This window comes from Theropithecus gelada, chromosome 7a (assembly GCF_003255815.1).
Source record: "Theropithecus gelada isolate Dixy chromosome 7a, Tgel_1.0, whole genome shotgun sequence".
Classification (NCBI taxonomy): Eukaryota; Metazoa; Chordata; class Mammalia; order Primates; family Cercopithecidae; genus Theropithecus; species Theropithecus gelada.
The window spans coordinates 14,941,453-14,959,375 of record NC_037674.1 but is presented as its reverse complement, the minus strand read 5'-3'; the positions used below and the strand labels follow the sequence as shown (position 1 = coordinate 14,959,375).

The window sequence follows — 17,923 nt, the reverse complement described above, 5'->3', positions numbered from 1 at the left end:
ATTTTTTCCATGGTGAGTGGACATGAAGTCTGGGAAGAGGTACTTTGCCTCTGCCCATAGGTGGGGTGAATCATTGCCCATACAGGGTGAAATGGAGAATACTTTCAGCACCCTTCCTTTCAACCAGTTTGTCTGTCTGTCTTCCCGTGCTGGGATCTGAGGTTTCTCGCATTAAGGAGCTCTTCAGGAGTTAAAGCATTGCTATCTGCGGTGCCCAAATCATAAACAAAGTTTCATTAATTGATTAAACCATTGTCATCCAAAGTCATGTGGGGAGTGCAGGCTCTGAAGGGAACAAGACATAGGGGAGAGAAGAGGAGTTGGGCCTAGGATGGGCCATGGCGTAGGACCACTGGTCAGTAAGGGGACAGACTAAGAGCACTGAGTTTTTAGGGGTGCGATGTCACTGCAGAGGGTGGAGGAGCACCCAAAGAAAGCGTCATGTTGTCAACGAAGTTTTGCCACATGTGCATCTTGTACCAAGGCTCTGTGCTAGGTTTGGGAACACAGATGAGGAGGACCTGGTCCCAGCCCGAGGAACTTACATCCAGCAGGGAAAGTAGATGCAGAGGGTACTCGAATGGCACAGCCTGATGCCCCAGGTGTGGGAGACACAGAGGGCAGCCGCCACCCACTGGTGAGGGCTTATTTATACATTTGCCTCAGATTTATGAGTCGAAAGGGGCTCCCCTTACGAGGCTGCTCTGTGGTATCACATTTTCAGATGCCGGATAGAGTGTGGAGGGGGCGTGTTATGGTACCATGCTGCTGCCAGGTGCTCCCCCTTGAAAAAGGAGTTTAACCAACTCTTGTAAGCATCTGTCTGAACGCAATTAGTATGAAGAGGCTCTAACTTTATAGTCTGGCTTCATTTTTTTAATTAGTTCTGGGCCCTGGACTATTCAATTTCTCTGAGGCTTAGTTTCCTTATTTGTTCAATGTGGAGAATGATTTTCCAATTTTCCCCACTAGGTAGTTGGAAGAGGTAAATGGAATAAATACTGTATATGGAAACTCCTGGTGCATAGTAGATAGTCCAGGGCTATCAGTCCTGTTCACTCCATGCCCCGCCCCCAGTGCTGACTAATGACCTGGGCTGGTCTGGACACCCACCTAATGTGGGACCCGCTGACAGGGAGGGAGGTGGATGATTCATCTCTCTCTTAAAGCCTCTTGCTCCGTGTGAAAGGGAAGCTATTTAAATGCATCATTTAAGAGAGGCCATGCATCAGGCTATTTAGATTCTTCTGAATTTGGATTCAGTTCGCTACACAGCTTTTTTTTGGTTTGCTGTCTAGATAATTTAACTTTCATAATTTGGATCAGAGCACAACTTGGAACTTCTTATTCACAATATATTATCCTTATTCTCAGCAGCAGCATGATTTCACGTTCAGATTGGCAAATGTAAAAGGACAGTTCACTGAGCAAATATATTAATATGGAGCTTTATGTTTATGTAATGACGTTGGACTTTGTGTGCTCTGCAAAATGTACAGGGGTAATTAGATATTTCAGATACGTGTCTAGACAGGGCAGAGCTTCAGGAGCACTTGCTCAACCCTGGGAAATGCTGCAAGTCACCCGTTTGTGACCAGGGAAAGCTCTCTGTGGTTAACAAGTTAAATGTGCAGTTAACTGTATCGCACTAGATTTATAGCCAAGGGGAAAATGAGATCTGATGAAATTTGTCAGGACTGACCATTTGTAGAACAAGACGAGGCCTAACTTTGCCCAGTGTGGCCTGATTTGAGGGTGCTCAAAGTGGTATCTTTCAAATATCTTTCTATCATCCAGCTGTGGGGCTTGGATTCCATTCGTAGAATCACCTCTTCAGGTTAAGTCATGCTGATTCAACAAGGCTCCTGTAAAATGTGTTTGTTCCTTGAGAGAGTTGTACATTGACCTAGATTGCTTAGACTCAGGGACAGTAGTGAGGAAGCGCACCTCAGGATTTGATGTGAGGGCAACAGGAAACGAGTAAACGTTTGAAACAGAGTTTGCTTCCTGAAGAGGGTGTGCACAGGTGGAGAGGGCTGAGGGGCAGCCTGAGGAACAAGAGAAAAACTGACTAATGGGGCACGTGCCCCTGTGCGTGGAGCATGGGATGAACCTGGCTTAACTTCAGCCCTGCGCTTTACAAGACTCACGTGGTGCCCTGACGGGCTTATTTTAACCAAATGTAAAAGTATCTAGAAGCCAGCCCCTTTCTGGTTACTTTGTGGTTACCACATACAGTACTTTCTGATGCTGAAGACTTATTAGTGTCAGCCTTGAAGTATAAACCTTCCGATGGCAATGATAGAGAATCACATGCCAACCTTTCCCTCTTGGGTGCCCTCTCCCAGCATCTCACAGCCTCTGTAGCACCCCCTCCACGGCCCCATGAATCTACAAGAGTACACATGACGGCTTACTCCTTGTGAATTGTTAGTTGTGAGATCGTCCATAAAGCTCCGTTCCTGGTATCCGAGAGAGATCTTCAAAAGGAGGGGCCAGTTGAACTTGGAAAGTACAGGCTTCAGCGTACAGCTGCTGAGAGGCCATCTGGCTGCTGCTGCTGCTGCTGCTAGCTTCCAGACGGAAGCTGAGATTTGCTATTGGTGTTCCAGCATCGATCGAACTCCTGCCTCGTCTGCATCAGGCATGGTCCTTGCAGCTTCACGCAGGTATTTAATACTATTGCAAATTGTTCCTTGTTAGTGTTCCTCCCAACCAGTTGTTTGGAGTCAGCTAGTTGTTAGTATTTCTACTCTACTGATTAGAAATCTGAGACTTTGAAAGGTTAAGTCATTTGCCCAATACCAAACAGCTGGGGAGTGAGAGCGCTGGAGTCTAAACTGAGAAATGTCAGCCTCTCCCCGCTACTCTCTGCTGTTGGTAAGGGTATTTCCTCTCCCTCTGGGGCTTTCTGTTGCTTTCAGAGAGAGAGTGTGTAAGCTTAAGGAACACTTAACTTGAGAGGCTTTCCCAAATGGAGTAGAAAATGCCACGAGGAAGCTGGGGATGCGTCTAAGATGTGAAGGAATGTCACACGTGCATAGCTCACCTTGCACGTCATTTTGATTCCTCGGTGGCTTTTAGGGTCTTCTCCTGCCTCACTCCTTTTAGCCCCCTGGCCTGGTCTTACACTCTGCCCGTCCAGAATGAAAGCAGGCCTCCTACGTCTTTGCAGTGGACATGCCTTGGCACTGAACAACATGCCGTGACCTCTTTTATACCCCATACTTGTCATTCTTGCTGTTTATCTCGACACTCCAACCTAAGCCGTGACTTTGGCTTTCTCCCCCGGGCTCCAATTCATATTCTCCCTCTAGTGGTGCTGCCTCTGGCTGCCCTGGGCAAATTCTAGGCCTCCAAAGGATTTTTCTCCTTTGACTCTGTCTTCTTGGACAGTACTCTGCTGCTCTGGTCCCAGCTTCGCCAGTAGAAACCAGCTATTAAGCCATGAGCCCCAAGGATTCTGAAGCATCACTTTGCCTCCTATCTCCTATGGCGTTGACAGTACTGGCCATCACCCTGAACCTGCACCCAGCCAGCGCCAGCATGTGAGCGTTGTTGACAGTCTGCAGAGGCTGGTTGGAGCTGCTGACCCTGTGCTTCCAGGCCCACTCTGTTTGGTTCAGAGTCCTGCCCAGCCGTGACTTGGAAGCTGTTGCTTATCGCGAATGTCTTCGTGTGGAGCAGCGGGGCCTGAGGCAAAAGTGTATATGCTGCTGCTTCATTAGCGAAAGCATCACCAGAGAAGCAGAAGTGGGGAACAAGAGAAGTGAAGCAAAGAAAGCGAGTAAGTATAAGAGCTGTGTCACTGACCTGACTACTGCTTGCTAGCAAGTACAGCTGACTGTTTGATCTTGTGGGACATATTCAGAGAAATGCCATGTGGGTGACTGCATTTCAGGGAGTCCTTCCAGGGGGAAAGTAACTCCTTCACTGCCTACCCTCTCCCCTTGGTCAAAGTCTGCCCCAAGGGGCATGAATTATCTTGCGCTTGTGGTTTTTACAAGCCTAGAAGTGGCCAGCTGATCATCCCACACCTTATTAGCAACTCACACCTCATCAGCAATAGACAAGAAATCCTGGGAAGGAGCCAAGAGGGGCTTGATGTGCCCATGGGTGACTTGAGGGGCCATGGCAGTGGTATCAGAAGTGACATCCAGGTCTACACCTGTGAGAGCAGCACAGGCCATGTTAGATCTGCTCAGCCCAGCAGCAGGCAAGTGCACAGGTCTGGGTGATGGGTAATCTGAATCCAGTCATGTTGAGCAGCGTAATGTCAGTGAAGCTTGGCTGTTTGACTTGTGTATGCTGCTGAGAAACTTCTTGGCCATGTAAGGAAATACTCGGTTTTCCAGTTCCCGGGGGTTGAACATCTTTTTGAGGGGTCTCTCTTATATGGGTGGGGACTAGCTGAGTGTTCTCTCTGATTGGGGTGAGGGAGCAGGGTCCAGATAGTACTACACTAGTGAGATGCTTCTCACAATAAGAGGCAGAGGAGCTGCTGGTGATCTTCGCACTGATCATGTATTAAGGGCCCATGTCTCTGGAAAGCAGAAGTACTGGTAGTCAGAACCTGAAGCCTTGTCTGACTGTATTCATCTATTTTCACACTGCGTAAAAATACTACCTGAGACGGGGTAATTTGTAAAGAAAAGATGTTTAATTGACTCCCAGTTCCGAATCGCTGGGGAGGCCTTAGGAAACTTAGGATCATGGCAGAAGGCAGAGGGGAAGCAAGGCACATCTTACATGGCAGCAGGCAAGAGAGAGAGCACACAGGGGAAACTGTCACTTTTAAAACCATCAGATCTCGTGAGAACTTTCTCACTCACAAGAACAGCGTGGGGGAAACTGCCCCTGTGTTCCAACCACCTCCCACTAGATCCCTCCCTCAACACATGAGGATTACAATTTGAGATAAGATTTGGGTGGGGACACAGAGCCAAACCATATCACTGACCTATGCGCAGGCCGTGCGAGGCCAGGTATTACCTTCCAGTCCATGCCACATCTCCACCTTGTTTCAGCACCAGTACAAGGTGGAGGGTGTTAGATACACTCCCCTGACCTGACCTTAAACCCTGTTTGGGAAGATTCTTTACAGACCACAGAACCTCCATCTTCAGGCCAGCCCAACACAGAAGATACGTGTTGAAGATCCCAGAGACAGAGTTCTGAGGATACCTTCTCTACAGTTGTGAAGTTTAGATGATATCAAGCAAAGTATTTAAAGTTCTAGAGACCCCTGTGGGCATACATAAGTTCTTTAGGTTTCATTTATACCAGATTTCTCCAATGTGACTCATCTATCAGCTGATTTCCTGCAAGAGGGTGAGGGTTAATCTGGATCCATTGGAGGTTCGGGTATTTAAATAGCTAATGGCCTTCTTGACTGCTGACCCCATCACAACCTTCCTTGACCCAACTTATCTCTACACAGTAAAAATAGGCATCATCAAACAGAGTACAGAAGGCCTTCACCCATGCAAATGATACTCATAACTAATAATGGCCAATAAACAGTCTTGCAAAGCAGTGGGAGCTCGCTGCTGTAAAGTAACAGACTGGATCTACATCCTGGGGTAGGGGGTGGAGGAGATTCCAGTTCCCTTGGACCATGAGAACTACTCAATCAGGGGCCTCTTTTTAGGCTCTTTATGCAAATCTGTGCACCTCATCTCCTGGCCAGGCTTTTTTAGCTGGGAGTTCGGGGCAGGGGTGCCAGGCCCCCTCCAGCTGTAGATAGAGCTGGGCCCCAGACTTGTTTCAGAAAAGGAAGTGATAGACATGTGATAACAGGGCCATTCCGGCAACTTGCTCAGAACAAAGGGCATCTGATCCAAGTGGACTTGCTGTCTCTACTGCTAGAAAACAGCTACTGTTGGCAATCCTCAAATGATAATTGTCCCACAAAATGAAAACATAAGAGTCCCTTTTCACGAGTCACCCTGTTAGAAAGCACAGTTAGAAAGCACAGTCACCCTGTTAGAAAGCACAGTCTGGCTCTCCTGCCAAGCACCTCCACACTCTTCTGCTTATGTCCCCAGCAAGCCACGTTTCTAGCCCTTTTTCAAATAATAGGACTTGAGAATCCTACCTCTAGCTTCTAGCTCCCTCGATCCATGCTCATCCCTAATTTACACACAGGGGTCTCGCTGGCAGCCCACCTCTCTCATTCTGGTACATAGAAACAGAAAGCCTGGATCCTTGAAGCCTGGGCACCTGGGCCACACAATAAGAGCCATCACAGACTGCCCAGGGCCACAACAGCCTCTCAACCAGGCAAACCCATAAGGCAAGCCCTGCCTCACCCAGCTGTTTGGGGAAGATGGGTAGCCTAGGCATGGGTGGGGTCTGATTCGGCACAGTGACTTTGCCATGCCAGGCCCCACATAAAAAGGGCTTCCCACACCACCACAGCGTTCACGACCTCGCTTCAGAGCTGTTTGCCTTGACCTACTTCACACTCAGTATTATTCTGTCCACTAAGCCTCCTGGCTGCTGACCTGGGGGCTGACTCACTTTCCTGTTTACAGCCTTGCCTCAACCCTCACTCTTGATGGTGGTTTACATAGTTTCTCTGGCAATGATATTTGCTTCCTTTTTGACTAGAGTTCAGATTCTCTTCTGGCCAGACAGCCTCTGACTATTCTGGTGAAAAATACGCCAGATTGTCCCTGGCCCCCAGGACCCTTTGTCCTTGGTATGGCCTCCTAAGAGCAGTCTACCTGCTGGACTTGCCTTTATATGATTGGGGTAGCCCCAGTGTAAGAAAGGAAGGTGGGAGAATGGAATAGGGAGGGAAGGAGCTAGGAGAGGAAGGAAGAATAAGCCCTTTTCTCCTATGAATCCTTAGCACCGTTGATACAGACATTAAAATGAAAAAAAAAAAAATTTTTCTCCATTGATATTTAGATGTGTTTAATCCAAAAGAGCTATAGCAAGTGATGTGAGCCTATTGGGAGCATTCAGACTCGATAGTGCTGTTCTGTAGCCTAATTGGAGTGCCTTTATTTTTCTATGCACAGGTAGATATTTTCTGACAACTAGTTCTACATTTACATCTCAAATAACTCTTCAGTGAGTACCCAGATTTAATGAGATTGGTGAAGTTTGGAAACACTTTGATCATTAAAGCTTTAGTTGACTATAGAACTAGATTAAGTGGCAGGTTCTTTCTGATGGTTACTTACTTCATAGTGATTGTAGTTCAAATATGTGATAGGTTTATTTTGGAATCCCTGCTCTGTTGATACCTTCTTGTTTGGGAAATCACCTTACCCGCAGCCCTGCCAAAACCTTGGGCTTGGATGGTTGTGTTTCTGCCATGTGACCCTCAGTTCAGATATTTGGACCAGTGGTGGACTCTTGAACCTGACACAGGCAGTCCATCAACCTGGCCAGTGACCAACCAGGTTATCTTGCTTGAAAATTTAAGCAAAAGAATACAGAGAGCTAAAGGACATAGTCAGTTGTTGGTGGGTGTGGTACTCTTATGGAGTCAGTTCATAATACATAGGCAAGCTGAGGTTGTGAAAAAGCAGAAACTATTAATAAGCAGAGAAAGCGGGTTTGCAGAGAGGAGGATGCATCAGGCAGGCAGTGAGTTAAGAGATGACATGGACCAAGACAGACAGACGGGGCACATGACTTTGGTTCCTGGTGGCTTCTCAGCTCTAGACTCCGAAAGGCCAGTCTATACTCTTACTTCCTGCTTCTTGTTGTCCATGAAATGACTTCTTTGATCTTACAGCAAACCTCAACCCTACCACCTCTTGTTTTTGACATAAGGGTTTCTGTTCCTTGTAGCCAAAAATCCTTGACTAAAATAAACTACTACTGAGGTGTTGCCAGCAGTGGTTGCAACAGAGAGCTATAAACTTATATCTTCGTCATTAAGCAAACGGTGGAATGTTTTTTAGTTGCTTCTTTGGAAGTAGAACTCGATGTCATTAAAATCTGTGTACATCCATATTTTCCTTGTTAATCATTTAGAACATTCTAGTTTTCCACCCTTTTCTCACTTGTGATAATGGTATTGGTTTCGTAGGGTGGGTCTTCAGGAATGCTGTTTGGGGGAAATAAAAAACACCCGAAGTAAGCTTACATCAAAGGACAAGATTGCTTCCGCTGGTTTATAATGGGTAGACTTTCTGATTATCTGCATCAGGGACATAATCTTGATTGCCTTGTCAACAAAATCCATTGCCCAATTAACTGGAGATTTTTATGGCTGGAGAAACTCCGGATATATAGCATAGGAGGTGGGGCAGGGATGAGAGTGAGATAATCCACAGTCTGTGTTCCATCTCCAGCAATTACAAGTTGCATTCCTCATCAAATTTAGCTTCTACACCAAACTGGCATTTATCTGGGTGGAGATGTGTAAACAGTGGGCATCCTGGGAATGGAGCTGTGGCTGGGTTTTTTTTTTTTTTTTTTAATGAGCTCAAAGAGAGGGCACTATGTACGTTTGCATAAAACATACACTGTATACATTTGCATAAAACATACATACAAAAGCTAATCTGGGAAATAAAGTCCCAAGTTAAGTAAAAAAGTTTCTATATCTGATAGAATGGACAGAAAAATGAGCAGCAGTTGGGAAAAGGACACTTGGAGGGTGGTAGAGGGAGAACTCATTTACAGCGAGTGGTAGTGTAGCCACGTGGCTAGACACTTAGACTCTGGACCCAGACTACCTGGATTCAAATTTCAAGTCCACCATTTAGAAGCTATATGACCTTGGAGAGGTTACTTAATTTCTTGGTGCCTCAGTTTCTTCATCTACAAAGTGGAAATAACAATAGTATCTACCTCATAGGTTTGTTGCAAAGATTAAAGGAATCAATACATGTAATATGCCTAGTGCAGAGTCTGGTCTGCTTAGTGAATGCTGCCTACTTATTATTATTCTGTAAGACATAACCTAGTGGCCCAACCAGATCAGCAGGATGCAGCAGAACTAACACCGCATGTGTATTCTATTCTTTTCCCGATGAAAATCCAATAGATTTACTCTTTTACCATGAAATGCGTGTGTATTGGCTGAAACAAGAAAGAAGATTCATTAAAGAGCTACTAAAATGAAGGTGGGAAGAGAGGGGCTTTCATATACAGAGTGAGAAGAGGTTGGGTTCTGGCCTGGAAAAATGAAGACTGAGATGCACTATGTTGAGTTTTATGAAGGATAGGAATAGTATGAATAATAACTTGTTTATGGAATACTGGGAAATTAGAGCTGGCATGAAAGATGAATATTTTGAGGTGAATACTTGAACAGATGGTTACTTGACAGTGCCTGCACGGTGAGTGGTTCAGTCATGGTGCTTATTAGCTCAGAATTTTTGAGAGCAATCTGGAAAAAGGCTGTGGGTTAGATGATTCCTTAACTATTGAAGGTAGTTGGGGATGTTTGTGATGGAGCCCTAGTTTACTTCAGTTCAGTATTTGTAAATAAATTATATTAATATAATACCTTAAAAAACGGTTTAAGCACTCTAATCATTCAGTTCTCATGATAGTCATTTACTGAGCTTTGACTGCGGGCAAGACTCTGCTGGGAATCAAAAGATGGGAAAGATGGGTCGTGCTGAAGTTTCCAGTCTGTATCGCCACCCAGAAGCACTGTCATTAAATTAATTTGAGGGCGTAATGTGTTTCATTTGCTTTTACTTATATTTTGAGGCCAGAGAATGTTTAGTTACTTTATAAGAGTTCAGGATTGATATTGTGAAGGAGCTGAATAAATAAAAGTTCTCTTCTTGCTATTATTTTGTTTTCATATCTCTACCCAGGCTACACTGTAACGTCAGTAGAAAAGTTTATTTTAAAATTTATTTTTATTTTTAGAGTAGTTATTCATAAAAAGCAATGTTAGAGTTAGAATTTAATGTAGAGATTATCTTCTAAAGTTCCTTATTTTACAGATAAAGGAGATGGGCCCCTGAGAACTCAGGTGACATGCTCAAGGCAGCAAAGCTTGGACGGAAGCCCAGGTTCTAGTCTTCCGTGTTTTCTTTCCTATCCAGCTGCTTCCCCCAGGAGGATCAGGGTAATTGTAGTCCAGCTTATTTCTGTGTACACACAAGCTGTAATGTGTAGTGTTTTATCCCATAGTACCCAGAAGCAATTTACCATGAAGCCAATAAAGATTCAGCTCAGGGCCTCTCACTTATAGGAGCTTTGGGGTGGGAAGGAGGAAGCCAGTTTGCAATCAGCAAACATTTCTGTAAGCGTGTCTGGTCAATGACCTAAAGAGATACTGTAAGAAATCGACTCAGCCCTCCCCAAGATCCTAGTAATTTGTTGTGATCTTTTTCACATACTAAAATAAAAGAAACTCACTTTTGTACCTAATTTTGAATTTGTAATTTTGTATTTTTTTTCTTTTTTTTAAGAAATGCCCTTCTCTTGCTCCAAGATTATATAAATTTCTGGCTCCATGAAACATGGGTCAGCTTCTGATGTCCAAACATACTATCACTTGGGAATTTCATTTAAATATTCTAAATTTTATTTCTAAGTGCATTTTTATTAAAAAATTTGGGCTGGGCATGGTGGCTTACACCTATAATCTTAACAATTTGGGAGGCCGAGGTGGATGGATTACCTGAGGTCAGGAGTTCAAGACCAGCCTGACCAATATGCTAAAACTCTGTCTCCACTAAAAATATAAATAAATAAATAAATAAATGCACATATTTATATTTATGTATGCCAGGTGTGGTGGTGGGTGCCTGTAATCCCAGCTGCTGGGGAGGCTGAGATGCGAGACTCGCTTGAACCCAGGAAGCAGAGGTTGCAGTGAGCCACGATTGAGCCACTGTACTCCAGCCTGGGTGACAGAACAAGACTCCATCTCAAAAAAAAAATACATTTAAATTACTTTTATTTTTATATTTAATTTTAACTTTTGTTACAGTAATAAAGAAAAAGTTGTGTTAAAATGTTTTAAATAAAAATGGCAATCCCTTGCCTCAGCCTTCCCTACCCCTTGATATTTTCTCCAGTTAACTACTTTTAAATCTTTTATGTTTTTCTGAATTTTACCTCTATATTATTTATTAATGACTTACTTTCTTAATTGATTAGTTTTAGACATTATGTATTGGGTTGCTATAGTGGTAGGCAATAATTTAACTAATAAAGTGCAAACACCCCTTGTTTCTCCTCACATTTCCCCAAAATAGTTAAGTCACAATTTTTGCTTACTTTAGTCATCAGTATTTATATTATCATTGACTGTGTAAATATTGTTCACATCAGAAGCAATTATTAGCCTATGGCATCCTTTCTCATGTAACTTTTTGTTTGTCCTAGACTTTAATAATTATCTTAGTTTCTTCTGCCTAATTTTCTGTGTATATGTCACTGCTTTTCCTTTTTTTTTGGTAAAACTTTTTGTTTTCCCCAGAGTTCACAATTGCTTTGATTTTCCTTTTGCTTCATTTTCTGTGTATTTAGCCAAATATATCATCAGAACTGCCAAACATCTATCATATCAATATTACTTTTGGAAATGGTTAAGCATATTGGATAATCTACCAATCCTCCCTCCTACCCTTTTTTCCCTAGAGACCTCCTCCTGCTCTAATATGGACTGATTTTTTTCTAGTGTCTAAAAATTACATCATAATAAGGCTTTGATGAGGATGTTTGGTAAGGATGACACTCAGCGGGCTCTTTCTAAATCCTAGGGAATTGTCTACACATTATAAGTAATTTCACATAAGCCAAGTTTGAAAGTGTGTTTTAGGTATCTAATGTCATAGAAGGACTTCCTTCATTTTCTCCTTGACTAGGTTTATATAGTAGAGTGAAGAGAATGCTCCTGATTCTGGATAAAGATGGATAAAGTACTATATCTGGATGCCTGAAATGCCTAGTGACTAAAAGTAGAATTTGCTAATATATAATTCTAATCTTATTTCTTGACATATATATTAACCTTAGGATCAGTCACCTGAATTTTGAATTCCAAACAATTACTAAGAATATATTCCCAGACAATTTCTTATTATCCTCATGCTCATAGTGACACTTGCTGCTATAAAAACTAGTTTTAATATAGGTAAGTTAAATATAATTTTAAACAATATTTTTTAAACATGGCACAAAATTGTTTTACATACTAGTATTTATTAGTTGTATTAGAAGCTTTACGTAATAGTGGAGAATTAACTATACTAGTTTCAATAATAGCTTTTTATTTCAGTACTTTACATATGCAGAATATTTAGTTATTTTTTACTGTGTACTTTCAGAGTAGGCCAATAGCGTTATTTTACTTTGCTGAAGTAGAAGTTAAAGTCATTGAAATTCATGATTAAGTTTTCTTATGGAACTTCTTGTTCTCAGATAATTCATCCCCCTGTAAAGGAGGATTAGTCTTTTCCTAGATAATCCACATGTAAACCATGGAAGACAGATTTTTTGGGAAGTAGACACTTTTTTTTTCAGTGTGTTTCACTATATTTTAATGTCATTCCTTTTTGAGATTGATGCAACTCAAATGTCATGCTATTCAGCTGAAGTCTTGTAGAACATGGCTGTCTACTTTCATCTCGTTTTTTAAAATTTACTTCCTGAGAATATTGCTGGAAGAAAAAAAATGTTTTTAAATATTTACAGTCTTGGTTGAAACACTCAGCCCTGGTAACCTTTACAAGCAGAGATTAAATATGTATGATCAAATCATTCTCCCCAAATGCACCGCCTCTGGAATGCCCCTGGCCTCTGCCTAGACCTGTAGCTTTGAAGCAATGACACATCTCAGGATGCACCACCCTTCACCCTTCCTTTTCTGTCTTCAGCAGTATTGTCCACTGAGAGTTGTGGACAGACAAGGGAGGGCTGAATCCCCAGGGGTAGGGGTAGTCTGCCTTGTATGCCAATTTTTTCTCCAGTTAAGGAATTGGGTGGTGGTGGGGTTCATGCTGAGGGATGGGTGGGGTCAGAGAAACACCACCCAAAGATTTTGCCAGGATTATGACATTTCCCCTACAGTTTTGGATACTTTACACAGAATTATTTTTCTATTTTTATGTGTTGTATAAGGGGTTACTTGCATTTATATTGTATAACTGGATGCCTCCCAAAAATATATGTGTTTACTCAGTCAATTGACTATGTAAACTTTTGGTTTATTTCATCAGTTACAGTCCACATCGCGTCTCTCTGAAGAACAGTTAAAGTGTCTTCTGGATGAATGCATAGTTAAACAAAAATCCATCATTAAACTTTCTTCAGAAAGAGAAAATGAAGACATTGAGGATGTAATACCTATGTTCCCCCAGCTTTCCAGGTCCATCATCTCTAAATTACTAAATGAATCAGGAACAAAGGTCCAGAAAACTGAGGCAGAAGATGCAGATATGCTTGAGAGTGCAGAACGTGAGGCTTCTAAAGGCTACTATCTCACTAAAGCTTTGACTGGACATCGCATGTCAGAAGCTCTTGTCACTGAAGTAGAGAATATGAAATGCCTTCAATTTTCCAAGAATGATATTATTAGTGACACAAAAGACTATTTTATGTCAAAGACTCTTGGCATTGGGAGACTGAAAAGGCCCTCCTTCTTGGATGATCCACTGTATGGTATCACTGTGAGCCTTTCATCAGAAGACCAACATCTGAAACTCAATTCTCCAGAGAAAACAAAAGCAGGTGAGGCTTGGCAAACATGTGTTTTGCTAAATAAGTCTCAAAAGCACCTCAATATAAAGGTATTATTGTTTAAATTAGAGTAGGATAAGAAGGTATGTCTGTAAGTCACAGGTAGCATCAGTAAGAGCATGCAAACATAAAACCTATTTCCCAATGGTCTTATGAAATCATATAATTTTCATATAAGGAGTAGGGAAAGGATCCAGTTTCAGCTTTCTACTTATGGCTAGCCAATTTTCCCAGCACCATTTATTAAATAGGGAATCCTTTCCCCATTTCTTGTTTTTGTCAGGTTTGTCAAAGATCAGATGGCTGTAGATGTGTAGTATTATTTCTGAGGGCTCTGTTCTGTTCCATTGGTCTATATCTCTGTTTTGGTACCAGTACCATGCTGTTTTGGTTACTGTAGCCTTGTAGTATAGTTTAAAGTCAGGTAGCGTGATGCCTCCAGCTTTGTTCTTTTGGCTTAGGATTGTCTTGGCAATGTGGGGTCTTTTTTGGTTCCATATGAACTGTAAAGCAGTTTTTTCCAATTCTGTGAAGAAAGTCATTGGTAGCTTAATGGGGGTGGCATTGAATCTATAAATTACCTTGGGCAGTATGGCCATTTTCACGATATTGATTCTTCCTATCCATGAGCATGGTATGTTCTTCCATTTGTTTGTGTCCTCTTTTATTTCACTGAGCAGTGGTTTATCGTTCTCCTTGAAGAGGTCCTTTACATCCCTTGTAAGTTGGATTCCTAGGTATTTTATTCTCTTTGAAGCAATTGTGAATGGAAGTTCATTCATGATTTGGCTCTCTGTTTGTCTGTTACTGGTGTATAAGAATGCTTGTGATTTTTGCACATTGGTTTTGTATCCTGAGACTTTGCTGAAGTTTCTTATCAGCTTAAGGAGATTTTGGGCAGAGACGATGGGGTTTTCTAAATATACAATCATGTCATCTGCAAACAGGGACAATTTGACTTCTTCTTTTCCTAATTGAATACCCTTTATTTCTTTCTCTTGCCTGATTGCCCTAGCCAGAACTTCCAAACTATGTTGAATAGGAATGGTGAGAGAAGACATCCCTGCCTTGTGCCAGTTTTCAAAGGGAATGCTTCCAATTTTTGCCCATTCAGTATGATATTGGCTGTGGGTTTGTCATAAATAGCTCTTATTATTTTGAGATACGTTCCATCAATACCGCATTTATTGAGCGTTTTTAGCATGAAGGGCTGTTGAATTTTGTCAAAGGCCTTTTCTGCATCTATTGACATAATCATGTGGTTTTTGTCTTTGGTTCTGTTTATATGCTGGATTACATTTATTGATTTGCATATGTTGAACCAGCCTTGCATCCCAGGGATGAAGCCTACTTGATCATGGTGGATAAGCTTTTTGATGTGCTGCTGGATTCGGTTTGCCAGTATTTTATTGAGGATTTTTGCATCGATGTTCATCAGGGATATTGGTCTAAAATGCTCTTTTTTTGTGTGTGTGTCTCTACCAGGCTTTTGTATCAGGATGATGTTGGCCTCATAAAATGAGTTAGGGAGGATTCCGTCTTTTTCTATTGATTGGAATAGAGTCAGAAGGAATGGTATCAGCTCCTCCTTGTACCTCTGGTAGAATTTGGCTGTGAATCCGTCTGGTTCTGGACTTTTTTTGGTTGGTAGGCTATTAAATATTGCCTCAATTTCAGAGCCTGCTGTTGGTCTATTCAGGGATTCAACTTCTTCCTAGTCTTGGGAGAGTGTAAGTGTCCAGGAAATTATCCATTTCTTCTAGGTTTTCTAGTTTATTTGCATAGAGGTGTTTATAGTATTCTCTGATGGCAGTTTGTATTTCTGTGGGGTTGGTGGTGATATCCCCTTTATCATTTTTTATTGCATCTATTTGATTCTTCTCTCTTTTCTTCTTTTTTTTTTTTTTTTTTGAGACGGAGTCTCGCTCTGTAGCCCAGGCTGGAGTGCAGTGGCCGGATCTCAGCTCACTGCAAGCTCCGCCTCCCGGGTTCACGCCATTCTCTGGCCTCAGCCTCCCGAGTAGCTGGGACTACAGGCGCTGCCACCTCGNTTTTTTTTGAGACGGAGTCTCGCTCTGTAGCCCAGGCTGGAGTGCAGTGGCCGGATCTCAGCTCACTGCAAGCTCCGCCTCCCGGGTTCACGCCATTCTCTGGCCTCAGCCTCCCGAGTAGCTGGGACTACAGGCGCTGCCACCTCGCCCGGCTATTTTTTGTATTTCTTAGTAGAGATGGGGTTTCACCGTGTTAGCCAGGATGGTCTCAATCTCCTGACCTCGTGATCCGCCCATCTCGGCCTCCCAAAGTGCTGGGATTACAGGCTTGAGCCACCGCGCCCGGCCTCTTTTCTTCTTTATTAGTCTTGCTAGCAGTCTGTCAATTTTGTTGGTCTTTTCAAAAAACCAGCTCCTAGATTCATTGATATTTTGGAGGGTTTTTTGTCTCTCTCCTTCAGTTCTGCTCTGATCTTAGTTATTTCTTGCCTTCTGCTAGCTTTTGAATGTGTTTGCTCTTGCTTTTAAGCTCTTGCTCTTCTCTAGTTCTTTTAATTGTGATGTTAGGGTGTCCATTTTAGATCTTTCCTGCTTTCTCTTATGGGCATTTAGTGCTATAAATTTTCCTCTACACACTGCTTTAAATGTGTCCCAGAGATTCTGGTATGTCATATCCTTGTTCTCATTGGTTTCAAAGAACATCTTTATTTCTGCCTTCATTTCATTATGTACCCAGTAGTCATTCAGGAGCAGGTTATTCAGTTTCCATGTAGTTGAGCGGTTTTGATTGAGTTTCTTAGTCCTAAGTTCTAGTTTGATTGCACTGTGGTCTGAGAGACAGTTTGTTATAATTTCTGTACTTTTACATTTGCTGAGGAGTGCTTTACTTCCAACTATGTGGTCAATTTTGGAATAAGTGTGATGTGGTGCTGAGAAGAATGTATATTCTGTTGATTTGAGAGTTCTGTAGATATCTATTAGGTCTGCTTGGTGCAGAGTTGAGTTCAATTCCTGGATATCCTTGTTAACTTTCTGTCTCGTTGATCTGTCTAATGTTGACAGTGGGGTGTTAAAGTCTGCCATTATTATTGTATGGGAGTCTAAGTTTCTTCGTAAGTCTCTAAGGACTTGCTTTATGAATCTGGGTGTTCCTGTATTGGGTGCATATATATTTAGGATAGTTAGCTCTTCCTGATGAATTGATCCCTTCACCATTATGTAATGGCCTTCTTTGTCTCTTTTGATCTTTGATGGTTTAAAGTCTGTTTTATCAGAGACTAGGATTGCAACCCCTGCTTTTTTTTTGTTTTCCATTTGCTTGGTAGATCTTCCTCCATCCCTTTATTTTGAGCCTATGTGTGTCTCTGCATGTGAGATGGGTCTCCTGAATACAGCAAACTGATGAGTCTTGACTCTTTATCCAATTTGCCAGTCTGTGTCTTTTCATTGGACCATTTAGTCCATTTACATTTAAGGTTAATATTGTTGTGTGTGAACTTGATCCTGTCATTATGATATTAGCTGGTTATTTTGCTCGTTAGTTGATGCAGTTTCTTCCTAGCCTCGATGGTCTTTACATTTTGGCATGTTTTTGCAATGGGTGGTACCAGTTATTTCTTTCCATGTTTAGTGCTTCCTTCAGGATCTCTTGTAGGGCAGGCCTGGTGGTGACAAAATCTCTAAGCATTTGCTTGTCTGTAAAGGATTTTATTTCTCCATCACTTATGAAACTTAGTTTGGCTGGATATGAAATTCTGGATTGAAAATTCTTTTCTTTAAGAATGTTGAATATTGGCCCCCACTCTCTTCTGGCTTGTAGAGTTTCTGCTGAGAGATCTGCTGTTAGTCTGATGGGCTTCCCTTTGTGGGTAACCCGACCTTTCTTTCTGGCTGCCCTTAACATTTTTTCCCTCATTTCAACTTTGGTGAATCTGACAATTATGTGTCTTGGAGTTGCTCTTCTCGAGGTGTATCCTTATGGCATTCTCTGTATTTCCTGAATTTGAATGTTGGCCTGCTTTACTAGGTTGGGGAAGTTCTCCTGGATGATATCCTGCAGAGTGTTTTCCAACTTGGTTCCATTTTCTCCGTCACTTTCAGGCTCACACCAATCAGACGTAGATTTGGGCTTTTCACATAATCCCATATTTCTTGGAGGCTTTGTTCATTTCTTTTTACTTTTTTCTGTACACTTCTCTCTCTTGCTTCATTTCATTCATTTGATCTTCAATCACTGATACTCTTTCTTCCAGTTG

The 17,923-nt window shown here is 42.1% G+C and overlaps 1 protein-coding gene across 2 annotated transcripts in view; it reads left to right on the top strand.

Annotated features, from left to right (window-relative positions):
• FSIP1 (fibrous sheath interacting protein 1) overlaps positions 1–17,923 on the top strand; it is a 190,190-nt gene that overhangs the window by 153,912 nt on the left and 18,355 nt on the right. For both annotated transcript variants that reach the window (XM_025390805.1, XM_025390806.1), the window contains exon 11: positions 13,158–13,668. In XM_025390805.1, coding sequence (XP_025246590.1) covers positions 13,158–13,668 — 511 coding nt within the window. The remainder of the gene's footprint in view (positions 1–13,157; positions 13,669–17,923) is intronic.